We start from the raw sequence: 13,904 nt of genomic DNA, 5'->3' as shown, positions 1-13,904 counted from the left end.
CAGCTCAGTTCCTTTGCTTTGGGCCAGCAATACACAAGGAGGCCCCATCTTCAAGACACTTCCCTTTATTGGTCATGACAAGAGTACATGCTTAGATGAGATGAAGACACAGGTTCTCCAACAGGCCAACTTCTTCCTGCTTTCCTAATGCAAATCCACACACACACCACTAAAATACTGGACAAGGGGAGGAAGAGCAGCTGTACAGTACGGACTGCACTGAGTCCTCCCAGCAGACTACATGGCAACCTCAAGGGGCTGTAAAGGTAAGGGGTCTGAACAACCAATTCCTCGCCCCAGGTAGAGCAGAGATGGCACCAGCCACTTCTCACTGTTACGTAGACTTGAGGTGTATACAACATGACTAGGGCTTCTTTCCTGCCCCTGCATAAGGAACACACAAATAAAGAAAAGGGGGATCTCTCAAAACAAGATCTGCCACAGGCTGGAGAAGACTCTTCCTGCAGCCTGCTGCAGACAAAAACCAAGGCCTCACTCCTCCCATGTAAGGTGGCCTTGGCTAACCCAGTCTCCACTTTCAGAGGCTGGGGCTATTGGCAATCACCTGCTTTGGACAGCTGAGAATTACAATGTCCTGTCCCTCTTGGTCCCAGCTATGCCACCACCATCCTTGAATCCCACACCAGATGACTAGCCCTCCTCAGCAGCAGAGCTCTGCCAAATTTGGAGATGCCCAGTGGTGGTAAAGTTTTTTTGGGGGTAGTGCGACCAGCACTCCCCCCCGCAGAGCAACAGAACAAAAGGCTGGGTGGCACGAGCATGGTGTGGGAGGGGGCCTGGCCCCACCACTCAGTCCCTCTTGGGATCCTTGCACTTGTTCTGGAACTTCTGGTTGACAACTCGCAAGGTGGTGAAAAAGTTGCCAGTGAAGAGGATGAAGAACGGGAAGCCGCACATCAGCACCTGGCAGGAGGAATGACTCAGTCAGACGTGGCTCAGGCAAGGAAAGGGAGACCATCAGGGGTGGCTCAAAGCAGGGGGCAGGGAGATCAGAGCACAACTGGGATCAGTGCTGGCAGCTCAGCTTAATGTGAGCCCAATTCAAGATGCTGGTATTGACCTTTAAAGCCCTATACTGCTCTGGACCAGGTTATCTTAGAGATCGCCTGCTCCCGTACAATCCGGCTCGCCCTCTCAGGTCATCAGAGAAGGCCTTTTTACAAGTGCCGCCGCCTAGGGAGGTACGTGGGGCGGCTGCAAGAAATAGGGCCTTCTCAGTAGTGGCACCAACGCTATGGAACTCCCTTCCCCTTGACTTAAGAATGGCTCCCTCTCTTGAGACCTTTCGGCAAGGCCTGAAGACCCTTCTGTTTAAACAGGCCTTCTGAGTTCTTGGCCTTTTAACATTTTTTAACATCTTTTAATATTTTTTTACAGGCCTGATTCTTTTATGACTTGCTGCTGCTCTATGCTCTTTTTACCTATTTTTACTCTGACTGCTGTTTTTAGTATGTGTTAATATGTTTTTATTTGCTTTTAAATTGTTTTTAATATGTTGTAAGCCGCCTTGAGTCCCTTCGGGGAGAAAGGCGGGGTAGAAATAAAGTTATTATTATTATTATTATTATGTGGAATTCTGAAGCCAGGAGTGTGACTTTGACCCAGGTCTGGACAAAAGAGGCCTTAAAATTCAGCACTTGCCCTGAATAAAGGGGATTTTATACTATTTTTCAAACACCTGAATGCAACAGTTAAGGCACAGCACATTCTGTATCATGGGAGAAGGAGGCAGGGCTACAACTGCTCTCACATGATGGCTGCATCCACCACACAGGTTCACCAGACTCCGCCAGGGGATGGAGCTGCAGCCAAGTGGCGGCTCTGCATGTTGCAGGGCTCAGGTGCCATCTCCAGGTGGACCTGAGGAAGATCCTCGCCACCAACGGGCCTGGAGGGCCGCTGCCGGTCAACAGGCAACTCTGGGCTGGAGCTGCCAGGGGTCTGATGCCGTATGAAGCCACTTCCTATGTCAACGGCAGGAAGTCTCCTAAATGGAGTCTCAGCGGCAGAGAAGCAGGCCCCCTCTCCTCCCCACCAACGACTCACCTGCCATTCTTTGCATTCGGGGAGTCTGGCCAGGCGGAAGAGGGTGACAGCATTATAGAGCTGCCAGAACTGTAGGCAGGAGAGAAAAAGATTGTTACTGACACCCATTTATAGCCTACATTTCAGGTACCCCTACAGGACCCATCTTCTCAAGGCCGTGCACTGGGCTTCCAGTGCGGACACACACACACTTCATGTGACCTGGAGGCCAAGCTCTTTGACTGAGCTCTTTTTCCCTTCCCAATTTGCTTTGCCTATAAAGTGTCAGTGACCCAACGTGAATGGTGGGTGTGAGATTGAAGACCAGCCTGCAAATGCGCCCCACCCTGGTGCCCACGTTCTTAGATATGAATACAACAGCTCAGAACTTGCACCCACTTCCAGAGGACAGGGAGACACTCCCACAAAGAGAGGCCACTGTGCACTCACTTGGCCAAAAAAGAGGAATGGAAGCAGGAAGGTCAGGCCTCTCCACATCCACGACTGGAAGCCCTCTGCAAGGAAAGAGAGAGCAGTCTAGCACACGGCTGGGCAGGAAGCAGAGGGTGACCCATTGCTAGGCTGCTGGGTGATTTGAAGTAAGTCGTCTCTGTTTCCCAACCGAAGAGCCCCAGACATTATTGCCTGTCTTTGCAGGAAGGTGCTCCAATGTCTTGATCATTTCAGCTGTCCTTTTTTTGCACCTCTTCCCAGTTCCACAAAATCCAGAATAGGACACCAGAAAGATCAGCACAGACCCAGAAGGTCATCACAGAATAGAGTTCATCTTTGGAACTCGCTGCCACACAATATGGTGACAGCCACTTGCTTAGATGGCTTCAAAGGGTGATTGTGGACGTATTCAGGGGAGAACCACTGTCCCACTGGCTACCAGTCATGATGGGCTACATGCCGCCTCCAGGATCAGTGGCAATGTGTCCCTGAATACCAGATGCAGGGCAGCAATGGTGGAGGAGGGGCACTGCCTTTCATTGGCTGTTGAGCTTTCTAGTGGCAGCTGGCGGACCACTGCGGGAAGCAGCAGGATTTTGAGCCCAATTTAGTGTGGTTCTTCTTGGCTTTTTAGAACCCTTTTCTTTTAAGATTACTCAGAGGCAGAGCAGACAGCCTTTCCCAGCTGCGACCTGCAAAACTGGATAAAATAGAGGGTGGTGTGGGAGGGGGAGTACTATCTCCACAACAAACTTTCCATGACAGCAGTGACCTCCCTGGGGGTGAGCCAGGGTCTCTCCCCCAACTGCTCACTTGCCACAGCAGAGGGCACAGAAAGGCCACTTACCCACAGTCAGGTCCATGGTGTGCCGCTCCCCCAGTGCTCTCAGCCTGTATAGGCAGCCACTCTGGTAATAATACTGAAGAAACTGGACGAAGCCTGTCAAACAGATCAGACTCGGGGTGACTCTTAAAGCCACGATGGCTCTTTGTCAGTTCCCACCTCAAAACAGTATATATTGAGGCACTTCAGTGGTCAGTCCTCAGAATTACAGGCATGCAGCTTGAATAACATCTGGGTTCCTAGATAGAGGATCAGCTCACAGGATCAGGGATGCAAAAGACCCTCTGAGTCCCTTCTATACACTAAAGAGTTGCAGACACTAGATACAAAACTCATGACAAGCTTGCAGGATACAAGAAAAGCATACTAAGCTCGGCCCAAGACTAGATCTTCTGTGATTTCTCTAACACTGCCTTTGCTGCTCTCCATTTTTTACTTTGTATGCCACCCTGAACTCCTTGAATAGAAAATGCATGCACACCCCATCCACAAACTTCAAATTGACAGCACAAATGCCAACCCAAAGACACACCCGCAAAGAGAAGAGGCTGGGAGAAGGCAGAAGGTGCCAAGCTCAACCCCAGCAGCTTCTCCAAGTAGGCAGGCTAGGAGAGGCCCCTGCCTGACTCCTGGCAAGTCAATGGAGAAAACGCCAAGTGAGATGGACCAAAAGGGCTGATTCCACAGAAGGCGGTTTCTAAATGGGGGTTCTGGAAGCAGGCTTACACAACTCGTTTAAGAAAGTCTGCATGAGTTGCAGCGCATTGTTCCACCTGCAGAAGATCCTCCAGGCAGTTCAAACGTTCAGTGGAACTCCACTCCCCCACCCCATCTCCACACAGCCTCACTTACTCTGATACATGGAGAAGGAGAGGAATTGATTTCTGAACTTCTGGTACATGAGCCCATCTGGCCTGCAAGGAGTTTGGGAGACATGGGGGCAGGGGAGAAGAGGAATTCACACGTTAACTTATGGAACTCATTGACACATGATGAGACCAATTTCTGAACTTTTTTGTTGAAAAGCAGTATATAAATACTCTTAATAATAATAATACTCATAATAATAATACTCATAGTAATAATAATAATCACTATTAGCTCAAGCAGTTTTTAAAAAATAGGAATTTGACAAATGCAGGATGTATCAACAACAAAGAATCTTCTAGTAAGTAATTCTCTTGCTTAGGGCACAATCCTAACCAACTTTCCAGCACTGACATTGCTGTGCCAATATGTCATGCACTGCATCCTGCAGTGGGGAGGCAGTCAAGGGGGTATCCTCAAAGGAAGGGCATGTTTGTTACCTTACTGTGGGGCTGCACTGTGGCTAGGCTGGACAGTTGGTTAGGACTGTGCCCTAAGCCTCAGAAAGAAAGCCACAATGGACCCTGTATGGAGACTCACCAAGTCAGCATGACGCCCGAAAGGAAGGTGGAGATGTAGTGATGGAATACCCACCAGCCCTTAATCCTGGAGGAACAAAGGTGTCAGAGTGTCACTGTTGTTATACAGCATTATCCACAATACCTGCCACTTCACAAAAATACAAGAGGGCAAGTCCCTGCCCCAAAATCTAGAAGTTGATACAAGGGAGACAACAGAAGAAAGGAACAGAAATTGACACAGGGTAAGAGGATGTGTTCATTTAAGTTACATGTAATTAAGAATAGGAGGAGGGACTCCAGGGTTTTGCCAACAGAAAGAAGTCTTTGCAGCAGAAAGAAAGGGGGGCATTCTGGAAGGGGGGTCCAGGCATTGGGTGGAGTTGTTTGAAGGCATAGGAGACTTTCAGACATCAGAGGAAGGTGGAGCTGGAGATCTCAGGACAAGACATACTAGGTGGCCAGGATCTTTCAAGGGCTTGGAAAACATGACTGAAGCACCACTTACTTGGAGCCATTGTTGATGAGGATGCTCTCTCGAATGGTCAGTGTGCAGTAATACCAGACCAGGAGGAAATTGAAGACTGCGTCTGTCACTCTGTTGCAGGCAGTAAGGGAGAGAGGGAAGAGGATTACTGCATGCGGTGGGACTGACCAGCAGTGGACAAACATTGGTTAGATGGGCGATTCTCCGCCTGATCATCTTTTCAAGGTTCTCACACGTGGAAAGAGCTTCTGGTCCTCCATCTTCTGCAGCAGGCGAAAGAAACTGGTACACACTGGGATCTGTGCCAAGCTGGAGGCAGATTTTAGACTTTTTGTACTCCAGATAGCAAAAGCTGTTTGAAAGAGGGACGGCGGTTTGAGATGCATACTGTATATTCATCCCACGTTTGCCCATGGGAAACAGCTGCTGAAGGGCTTGAATGGTTGCCCCCCCCCCCCAAGAATGCAAGTATTATCCAGTATGGAGACTGTTTTTCAGTCCAAATAATTTTTTAAAAAAACAATACCCTTCCTTTTTTGGATGATTTCAATTTCTACTGTTCATTTTTTCCCTCTTTTTACAACTTGCCTCTCCATTCCTAATGCAGATTATATTGCAAAGCTGCCTAATGCAAAGCCGGCCTGGGTCCCTTTGGGGAGAAGGGCGGGATAAAAATAAAGTTTATTATTATTTATTATTATTTGTCATTATTGTTCGAATAAAAACAAAAACATACTTATACTGTTAAATTTCATAAATATAACAGAGTATTATGTGGTCATATATAATGAACTTTATGTTCTTTTAGGTAAGCAACTTTAGTTATGATAAGAACATATTGCATATATTTCCCCTCCCCCAACCTATCATTTTTCCCCTGAAACAAACAGGTTGTTTTTTTTCTACAAAACCCTCAGAAATGTTCCATCTCCACCCTTCCTGCATACTCAGCACCCTGGCTGTATCCTAAGAAGAAAGTCAGGGTTATTGCTAGAGGTCACCTCTGTGTTCATGCAGGGTGCTGAAGTCCTTCCTTTGGGGTGGCACACTCACCTGGAGTTGAGGAGGAACCGGCAGGTGAAGGAGAGAATGAGCAGGATGATGGTGAGGTAGAGCTTGAACTTCTCGTATTCATCCTTGTAGGCAAACCTGGGGAGGCAGAGAGACACTTAACTGAACTACGGGTTTCAGCCTTGAAAGCCCTTGTCGACAATTCGTCTCCCCAGGTCCCAAGCAGTCAATTATCAGATCAACCTGATAAGCCGCTCCCAGGTTTCCCCCACCAGGAGTCTTTTCTAGAAATGCTGCCCCAGACTGAACCTGCTAAGCAGGAAAGGCTCCATCACTGGTCAGGTGTAGAGACATGGGGTAAAAATGGAATGTGAGAGTCTGCATTTGGAGACCCTTCTTGGTTAAAAACAAATGCTCCATTTCTAGTCCTTATGGCAGCAATTTGCAACCAGTGTGCCATGAAAGGTCCACAGGTGTGCCGCGGGAGTTCAGAGCACAGTGGTGAAAATCACTGAAAAACTCTTCCGGGTCTTGCAGCTCCGTTTCTAGGGCTACTGTCTGTAGTAACAAACTGACTGCTCCTCTTCCTTCGACCAGTGGTGGAAGAGGGACAAACAATTTGTTACTACAGACAGTTGCTCTAGAAACAGAGCTGCAGAACCTGGAAGAGTCTTCCAGAAGCCGGAAGTGGCATCACAAGAGGCAAAGACCACAGAGGTCAGTGTGCTACGAGAGGAACAACATTGAAAGTTGCTGCCTTCCGGCGATGCCATGAAGCACTTACTTGGCCTGCTTGCTGAGCAGTGTGACGTTCACATTCCCCAGCACGAGACTCAGGTACAACCTGGAGGACAACAGAAGGGAAGAAAGGAGGATCTGAGCACACCCTGTCTTGCTGTGGCTGCCACAAGCCACACTCCAAATCTCCTTGACACCTCAGCCCATGGGGGGAGTCATGCTGGCTCTGGGATCAGGCTGAAGTGGGAGCTCTTGGCCTGCAATATCTGGTAGTGTGCTTTGGTGTGCATTTGGTCTCTTTTATGGCATCTGGTCTTCACATCTGAAACGGCTCTCCAGCTTCAACAAGGGTATAACATAACACCAAGTATGGAAGCAGCAGCCTCTGATCATGAACTGCTCCAAGAACACTTAAAGCTGAAAAAGCGGCACACCTGGAGGAGAAAAACGTCCCGGGAAGCCCTGGCCCCTCTCACCCATTCTTCTTGGGCAGGTAGGCCTCCATTTCGAAGAAGACATTCTGTCGCTCCTTGATCAAGTCCTCAACTTCCTGGAGGTAGAGCTCCTCCTGTGAACAGTCAGCACCAGAAGGCCTGCATTTGGGGGGAGGGGGGAGAGAGCGCACAGTTTACAGACACCGCTGGCCTTGAAAAGGACAGCTAAGCAGCAGATGCAACGGCAGGAAACAAGGAGGTTAAATGGAGTGTGGCTGGGAGTGGGGAAGAGGGTTACGATCTGGTCATCAAACCCAAATGTGGGCGGGACAGAGGGGCTCTCCAACTCAGAGGGGCTGATCGAGGAGGCTGATCGAGGAGGCTCAGGAGGGGCTCTCCTCTCTCAGAGGGGCTCTCCAACTGTCCCCTGTAACAACCTGGCCTTCAGAATCTACTCCCACTCACTGCCTGCCAACTGCAGCATCCCTGCTCCAAACCACGGCACGAGCACACGGAAGAAGGGCACAAGCAACCACCCCAGGAAAGCAGGGCCCTCGGATCTGCTGCGGAGAAGCAAAGCACCCCCACCGACCTCTTCCTGGAAACCATGCACAGCTGCGAGCCACGTACCTGGGGAGGGCCACCGCGAGCTCTCGCAGCCGCTTCTTCTGCCGTCCGATGGAGCTGGAGAGCCCATCCTGCAGCTTGGTCAGCTCCTCCAGCTTCTGCCTGTACAGGCGATGGGTATCCTGGCCAACAAGGAGGGCAAGAGAGCAGGTCAGCTCAGGTGCTGTTGTAACCATGGCAGGCAAGGAGAACAAATGACTGGGTTAGCTGCGACGAAGCCACGTGCAGCACAACAAAGACCATGCACACGTGTGCACTGTGTCTAGGTTTTAAGGACTCCTGAGGCACGACCCAAGGACTATCACTGGCTGTGGACACCCAGGCCCGGAGAACCCTACAGGACCAGAAAGCAACGAGCCTGTGATGTTGTCCCCTTCGGCTGGCAGGCAGCATGGAGCCTCTGCACTGACTGTGCCTGGAACAAACTGGGGGAGCCTGGACTTCCACCCATGCACAGAGTGGCACCCCAGCTCAAAGCCTGGCTCCAGTCCAACCTCCCTCTAGGGGACAGCAGTGGACTTGCAGAGAGGGGTGCCAGCCAGGATCTGGATACAGACATCCCCAAGAGTGCCGGTTTTCCCTCACCAGGCTCCAGCAGGGCTTCATTTGTCGCTGTGGCAGCAGCGCAACTCAGCCAGAGGCACTGCCAATGATAAATTTCCATTCTCATTTCGGGAAAGGCTCCATCAACTGCCAGTCCTCACCTCAGCAGTAATACCTTGACTTTAAAATACAGCCCCAGATTCTTGAGGTTAACATCAATTGACCCCCAGAGTTATAAACAAGCCAAGTCTTAGCACCACTAAATTCCTTTGCAGGGCTGGGCAAACCATAAGGCCAACTGAGGAAGTCGCCTGAGGCAGCAGGTTGGCAGAGAACGCCCAGCTCCATCAGTACACTTGCTCCCATCACCCCTCCTCCTCCGTCACCAGGTAATGGGGGGGGGCCAGCATTGGGCACGTCTTCTCAGGTGCCAGGAGGTCTTGGGATGGCCTTGCCCTTCCGGTTGCGGATCCAAACACAAGCCTGGCCCAACCCTCTTTTTCTTTTGGCCCCTATCTCTTGACAAATCCTTCCCTCCCCCACCCTCTGCTCTTCCACAATTCTTGTAAAACAAGTGTCAGGAGCCTCTTCCCTTTCCTACACAAGCAGTGGGAGAAGATGAGAAGCACCCCCTGCCCCAGTTTGCAGCAATGCAGATTTTGATGGTTTGTCCAAACACAGCTAACAAACCACAGTGTCTCCGTAAAATAGGATCAAACCATGGTTCAGGTTCCAGATTGAAAAACAAACCATAGTTTGCTGCAGAGCAGATGGAGAAGCCTGTAAGCTCTTTCCCTGTGTAATGAGGAAGGAGCACCCACACCAGAAGCTTCCCTCCACAGCTGGACATGACATCTAAACAGAACTCTGCAACATTCCACATACTCCGATGGGCCAATATCAACAAGGAAGCTTCCTCTTCTTCACTTAGCAGAGCTAAAAGCACCACCCTTTCTGACAGACGGGTGACACTGCTCAATCCATTAGGCTTTGCAGGTTTTCTGCCAGCACTAAGTGCTAAGTTTTGCACGGAGACTCACCACAGCGTGCAAGCACTAAGTTTTGCAGGGAGATTCACTGCAACATGCAAGTGGCCCCTCCCCCTCAGAGCCATTCTGGGGGGAGGAGCAGCTGCTTGCATGCTGCAGTGAGGCTCCCTGCAAAACAGCGCTTTGCACCCCCTCTAGTTACACCACTGGTGAACTCAGAGCTCTTGTGTATTTGTATATATGCCACATATAGCCATCATATGTCAATGCAAAAAAGTGTGTTTTCCCCCCTATTGAGCTCTAACTCAATGACATTTTAAAACACTTTAAAACAAAATTGCCAAGGACTTGTTCGTTGTGCCTGCATCCCAGTAGTGCTTCTGGAAAATTTTGCACAACATGGCGGGGCTGCCCGAGGGTCCATGAGCAATGGGAAAGCAGATCCCATCTGCCCCTTGATGCCAGAGGCAGCACCATGACTGCAGGTGGGCTAAAACCAATGATCCCTTGGTCTTCATACCCCAAAGATCACAGGGTAGTCTTCATGAAACGAAGGCAAAATATTAAATCTGGACAGGAGGTACCATTAGCACAGAGAACCCTGACCAGGAAATTGGTTTACTCAGAAGTAAGTCCTATTGTGTTCATTGTTCAATGGCACTTACTCCCAGGAAAGTGAGGTTAGAATTGCAGCCATAAAGCAATAAATATTGTGTTTGAGAGGATGCACAGTGGCCATTTACATCTGCTTGTTTCTTAGTGTCCCAGGAGGCAGTTCATTGTATCAGGCCATTGATAATAATCCACATAAACTCTGCCTCTTCTCGCTGCACCTGTTTGGAGGCTCCCTCCTCCTCCCCCTTTGCTACAAGAGGTACCTACGTTCAGCTTCAGGTGCGCCCTTGCCTGGAGAGAACAGATCCAACCACCCATTCCTTGGCCACGTCCAACTTGACCACTGTAACATGCTCTACTTGGGGTGACCCTTGAAAAGCATTTGGAAATTCCAGCTTGTCCCCTGCTTTGCCAAGTGGCTTGGCCCCCAGCCATCCCCAGGCTCAACTGTGCTGCTGTGAAAGTCCTAAACAGGTTGGCATCAGAGTTCCTAAAGGCACTTTCCCCCATTTGGACGGTCCCAGACTCAGAGATCTTCCACTGACTCCCTTCACCGGCTGCTGGTCAGCTTCTGCAGGGGATGTTTTCTGCTCCACTGACATTTTGCCTGGTATTTCGCTTTAGTGACGTTTTCGGTCAGTCTAAGTTTCGGGTTCAAGTTTCACTTTGTTGTTCTGGTTTGCTTTGGGCATTTCGGTGGCAAAGGGGACCATAGGTCTGAGTTAATAAACACACAAATCAGGACGACACATGAAATACACATGCTAAAGAACCACTGCGGTGAAGGTTGCGGTGGTGACCCCAATGACCCTTCACACAGAATACCCTTCTTGACAATGCACTGAGTGCCGGAGAGGAAGAAGGCCCTGAGGCACTCGCTCACATATACTACAGGCAAGATGGGGGAGTGCTCTGCACCTGCTCAGACACACTTTTCGCACAACTCACAGACATGAGACAAAAGGCATGTGGCGGACAAGGCACTCTGCACACACCCAGAGGAACCATCTGTGGTCCTCACACACATTTTGGGCATTAGTGAACTAAGCACCTTAAAGACTAATCCTTTTATTCAGCATTGGTGCCTGTTGAGTGAGGCGCCACTCTGCAGATGTCCAGAGGCCTCACATGCTTCCTGGGCACTGGCAACCCAAACACAGCTTAGTTTGGTGTCAGTGCCTGTTGAGCCAGGCGGCACTCTGCACACGACCAGAGGCACCCTCTCCTCCCCACACTCTGCACATGCTCAGAGGCACCCTCTCCCTGGCAACGACCAGAGGCACCCTCTCCTCCCCACACTCTGCACAAGCTCAGAGGCACCCTCTCCTCGGCAATGACCAGAGGCACCTTCTCCTCCCCGCACTCTGCACATGCTCAGAGGCACCCTCTCCTCGGCAATGACCAGAGGCACCTTCTCCTCCCCGCACTCTGCACATGCTCAGAGGCACCCTCTCCTCGGCAATGACCAGAGGCACCTTCTCCTCCCCGCACTCTGCACATGCTCAGAGGCACCCTCTCCTCGGCAATGACCAGAGGCACCTTCTCCTCCCCGCACTCTGCACATGCTCAGAGGCACCCTCTCCTCGGCAATGACTAGAGGCACCTTCTCCTCCCCGCACTCTGCACATGCTCAGAGGCGCCCTCCCCCCGCTGACCTGCACGCGCTGGAAGCCGTCCTGCAGCTCCTCCCAGTCCCGCAGGCACTGGGCCGCCGAGGCCTTGCAGCTCATGGCAACGACAACGGGGGGGAGCCGGCGGCTCCAGGACGACCCTCACACCGGAGGCGGGGCAGCGGGCGCTGCCGGAAAGCCCCCAACCAATCAGCGGCCGCGCCTCTGGCCCCGCCCAACGACGCGGCGACCAACGGGCGAGAAGCGAGGGGCGGGGCCAGCAGGGAGGAGGAGGGACGTATCGAGGGGTAACCGTCTTGCAGGGAGGCCGCTGATTGGCTCCTGCGGGGGCGGGGCTTGTGTCGCTTTGCGGTCGCGCTGGGAGGAGCTGCTGGTGGCTGCGTTTCCGGAGGCCTTGCAGGCAGAGCGCGCGCATGCGCAATAAGCCACCGTCTGCACGTGGCCCTTCTGGGGATTGCTAAGAATCATGTCATTAATTAATATTAATATTATGTCACTACTATCATTACTAATAATAATTCAAAATAAAACAAATAGCAAAAATAAATATGAATAAATGATAAATAAATCAACTAGATTAGATTATTGCAATGCGCTCTACGTGGGGCTGCCTTTGAAGACGGTCCGGAAATTACAACTAGTACAGAACGCTGCTGCTCGTGTGGTTGCCGGGGCACGTCGGTTTGACTCTGCTGAGCCGTTGCTCCGGCGGCTACACTGGTTGCCGGTTCTGTTCCGGGCCCAATACAAGGTGCTAGTTTTGACTTTTAAAGCCCTTTATGGCTCGGGTCCGGGGTATTTGAGGGACTGCCTCCTTCCCTACAATCCGGCCCGTGCTCTTAGATCTTCTGGGGGGGCCCTTTTGACTGTGCCGCCACTAAGAGGTGTGAGAGGGGTGGCGGCCAGGAAGAGGGCCTTCTCGGTGGTGGCCCCCAAACTGTGGAATACCCTCCCCTTAGAACTGAGAACTGCTCCCTCGTTGCTAACGTTTCGGCGTGGACTGAAGACCTTTTTATTTCAAAAAGCTTTTAATTGTTGACAGGCTGGCTGGCATTCTTGCTTTTTATATGAAAATCCACGGGGTTTGTTTTTGTTTTTAGCTTTTTAATCATTGTAAATTGTTTTTAACTGCTTTTCATGTTGTATTTTTAAATTGTTTGTTAGCCGCCTTGTGTGCCCGTTGGGTAAAAAGGCGGGGTACAAATTAATAAAATAATAATAATAATAATAATAATAATAATAATAATAATGTGTAAATATATAATATATATTTTATTAAACTTATTAATTGCATTTATTTAATTAAAATATTATTATTATTGGCACATGGGATGTACATGCATCACAGGTGGAATGTGTGTGTTGTGTTCTTGTGTCCGCATACAGACCCCCTGCACTCCGTGCATGCTCAGTAATGCTCTCTTCACCTACTTAGGATGGAGGAAGTAACTAGAAGCACTGGTGCCTGGGACAGGGAGGTCATGATGTCACATGACATTGTGATGTCACTTCTGGGTTCTCCCTGGAGGAGAAGGTGCTGGCAGCTTCCCCCCTCCCCCAAAGGAGCCTCTTTCCTAATTCCTTTATCTACGCTGGTTCAAAATTAGTTCAAAGTGTCTGACCCAGAACTGAACTGGAGATAGTGGCGTAGCTGGAGGGGGGGCGGAGTGCTCAGGCTGGTGGGGAGGCTCAGTGAGGCAGGCAAGCGGACCCTCCCTTTGGAGCCATTCCCGGCAGGGGGAAGCACAATGGAGCCATACGACTCGGTTTTGCTCCCCACAGCGGGAATAGCTCCGAAGGGAGGGGCCGCTTGCCCACTCCCTCCTAGACTGGCTGCTCCACCCCCCCTCCAGCTACGCCACCGACTGGAGAGATAATAAATACTGATGAAGTTGAATTAGAACTGAACCAACCCCAGTTTACACTGTTCCACTCTCTGCCTAGGACCGCCTGCTCCAATATGAGCCTGCTTGTCCTTTAAGATCTGCTTCAGAAGCCATCCTGCAGGTGCTGGTGCCTTCAGCGGTGAGGCAAGGGGCAACCAGAACCAACCTTTTTCAGTGGTGGTGCCCAAGTGCGGTGGCAGATAATGACAAACTGA

At 50.6% G+C, this 13,904-nt stretch overlaps 1 protein-coding gene across 1 annotated transcript; it reads right to left on the bottom strand.

Annotated features, from left to right (window-relative positions):
- Positions 1–49: 49 nt before the first annotated feature.
- TMEM120A (transmembrane protein 120A) lies at positions 50–11,952 on the bottom strand. The gene is made up of 12 exons (XM_066635525.1): positions 11,828–11,952; positions 8,029–8,147; positions 7,441–7,557; positions 7,011–7,070; positions 6,269–6,364; positions 5,237–5,326; positions 4,751–4,816; positions 4,196–4,257; positions 3,347–3,439; positions 2,497–2,561; positions 2,068–2,136; positions 50–924 (listed from the first exon to the last, which is right to left on the bottom strand). The coding sequence occupies exons 1-12, from the start codon at positions 11,900–11,902 to the stop codon at positions 811–813; spliced, it is 1,026 nt and encodes a 341-aa protein (XP_066491622.1). The 5' UTR covers positions 11,903–11,952; the 3' UTR covers positions 50–810.
- Between the last annotated feature and the right edge of the window lie 1,952 nt (positions 11,953–13,904).

Source organism: Tiliqua scincoides, chromosome 8 (assembly GCF_035046505.1).
Source record: "Tiliqua scincoides isolate rTilSci1 chromosome 8, rTilSci1.hap2, whole genome shotgun sequence".
Classification (NCBI taxonomy): Eukaryota; Metazoa; Chordata; class Lepidosauria; order Squamata; family Scincidae; genus Tiliqua; species Tiliqua scincoides.
This window is presented reverse-complemented; position numbering and strand designations above follow the sequence as displayed.

What these genes read in the sequence shown, in the direction of transcription:
- TMEM120A (XM_066635525.1), bottom strand. Translation starts at nt 11,902, where the DNA reads ATGAGCTGCAAGGCCTCGGCGGCCCAGTGCCTGCGGGACTGGGAGGAG. An exon ending in TACCTGCCCAAGAAGAATGG is followed by an intron (nt 7,071 to 7,440) that starts GTGAGAGGGGCC and finishes GTTGTCCTCCAG; the next exon opens with GTTGTACCTGAGTCTCGTGC. An exon ending in CACCATGGACCTGACTGTGG is followed by an intron (nt 2,562 to 3,346) that starts GTAAGTGGCCTT and finishes CTTTCCTTGCAG; the next exon opens with AGGGCTTCCAGTCGTGGATG.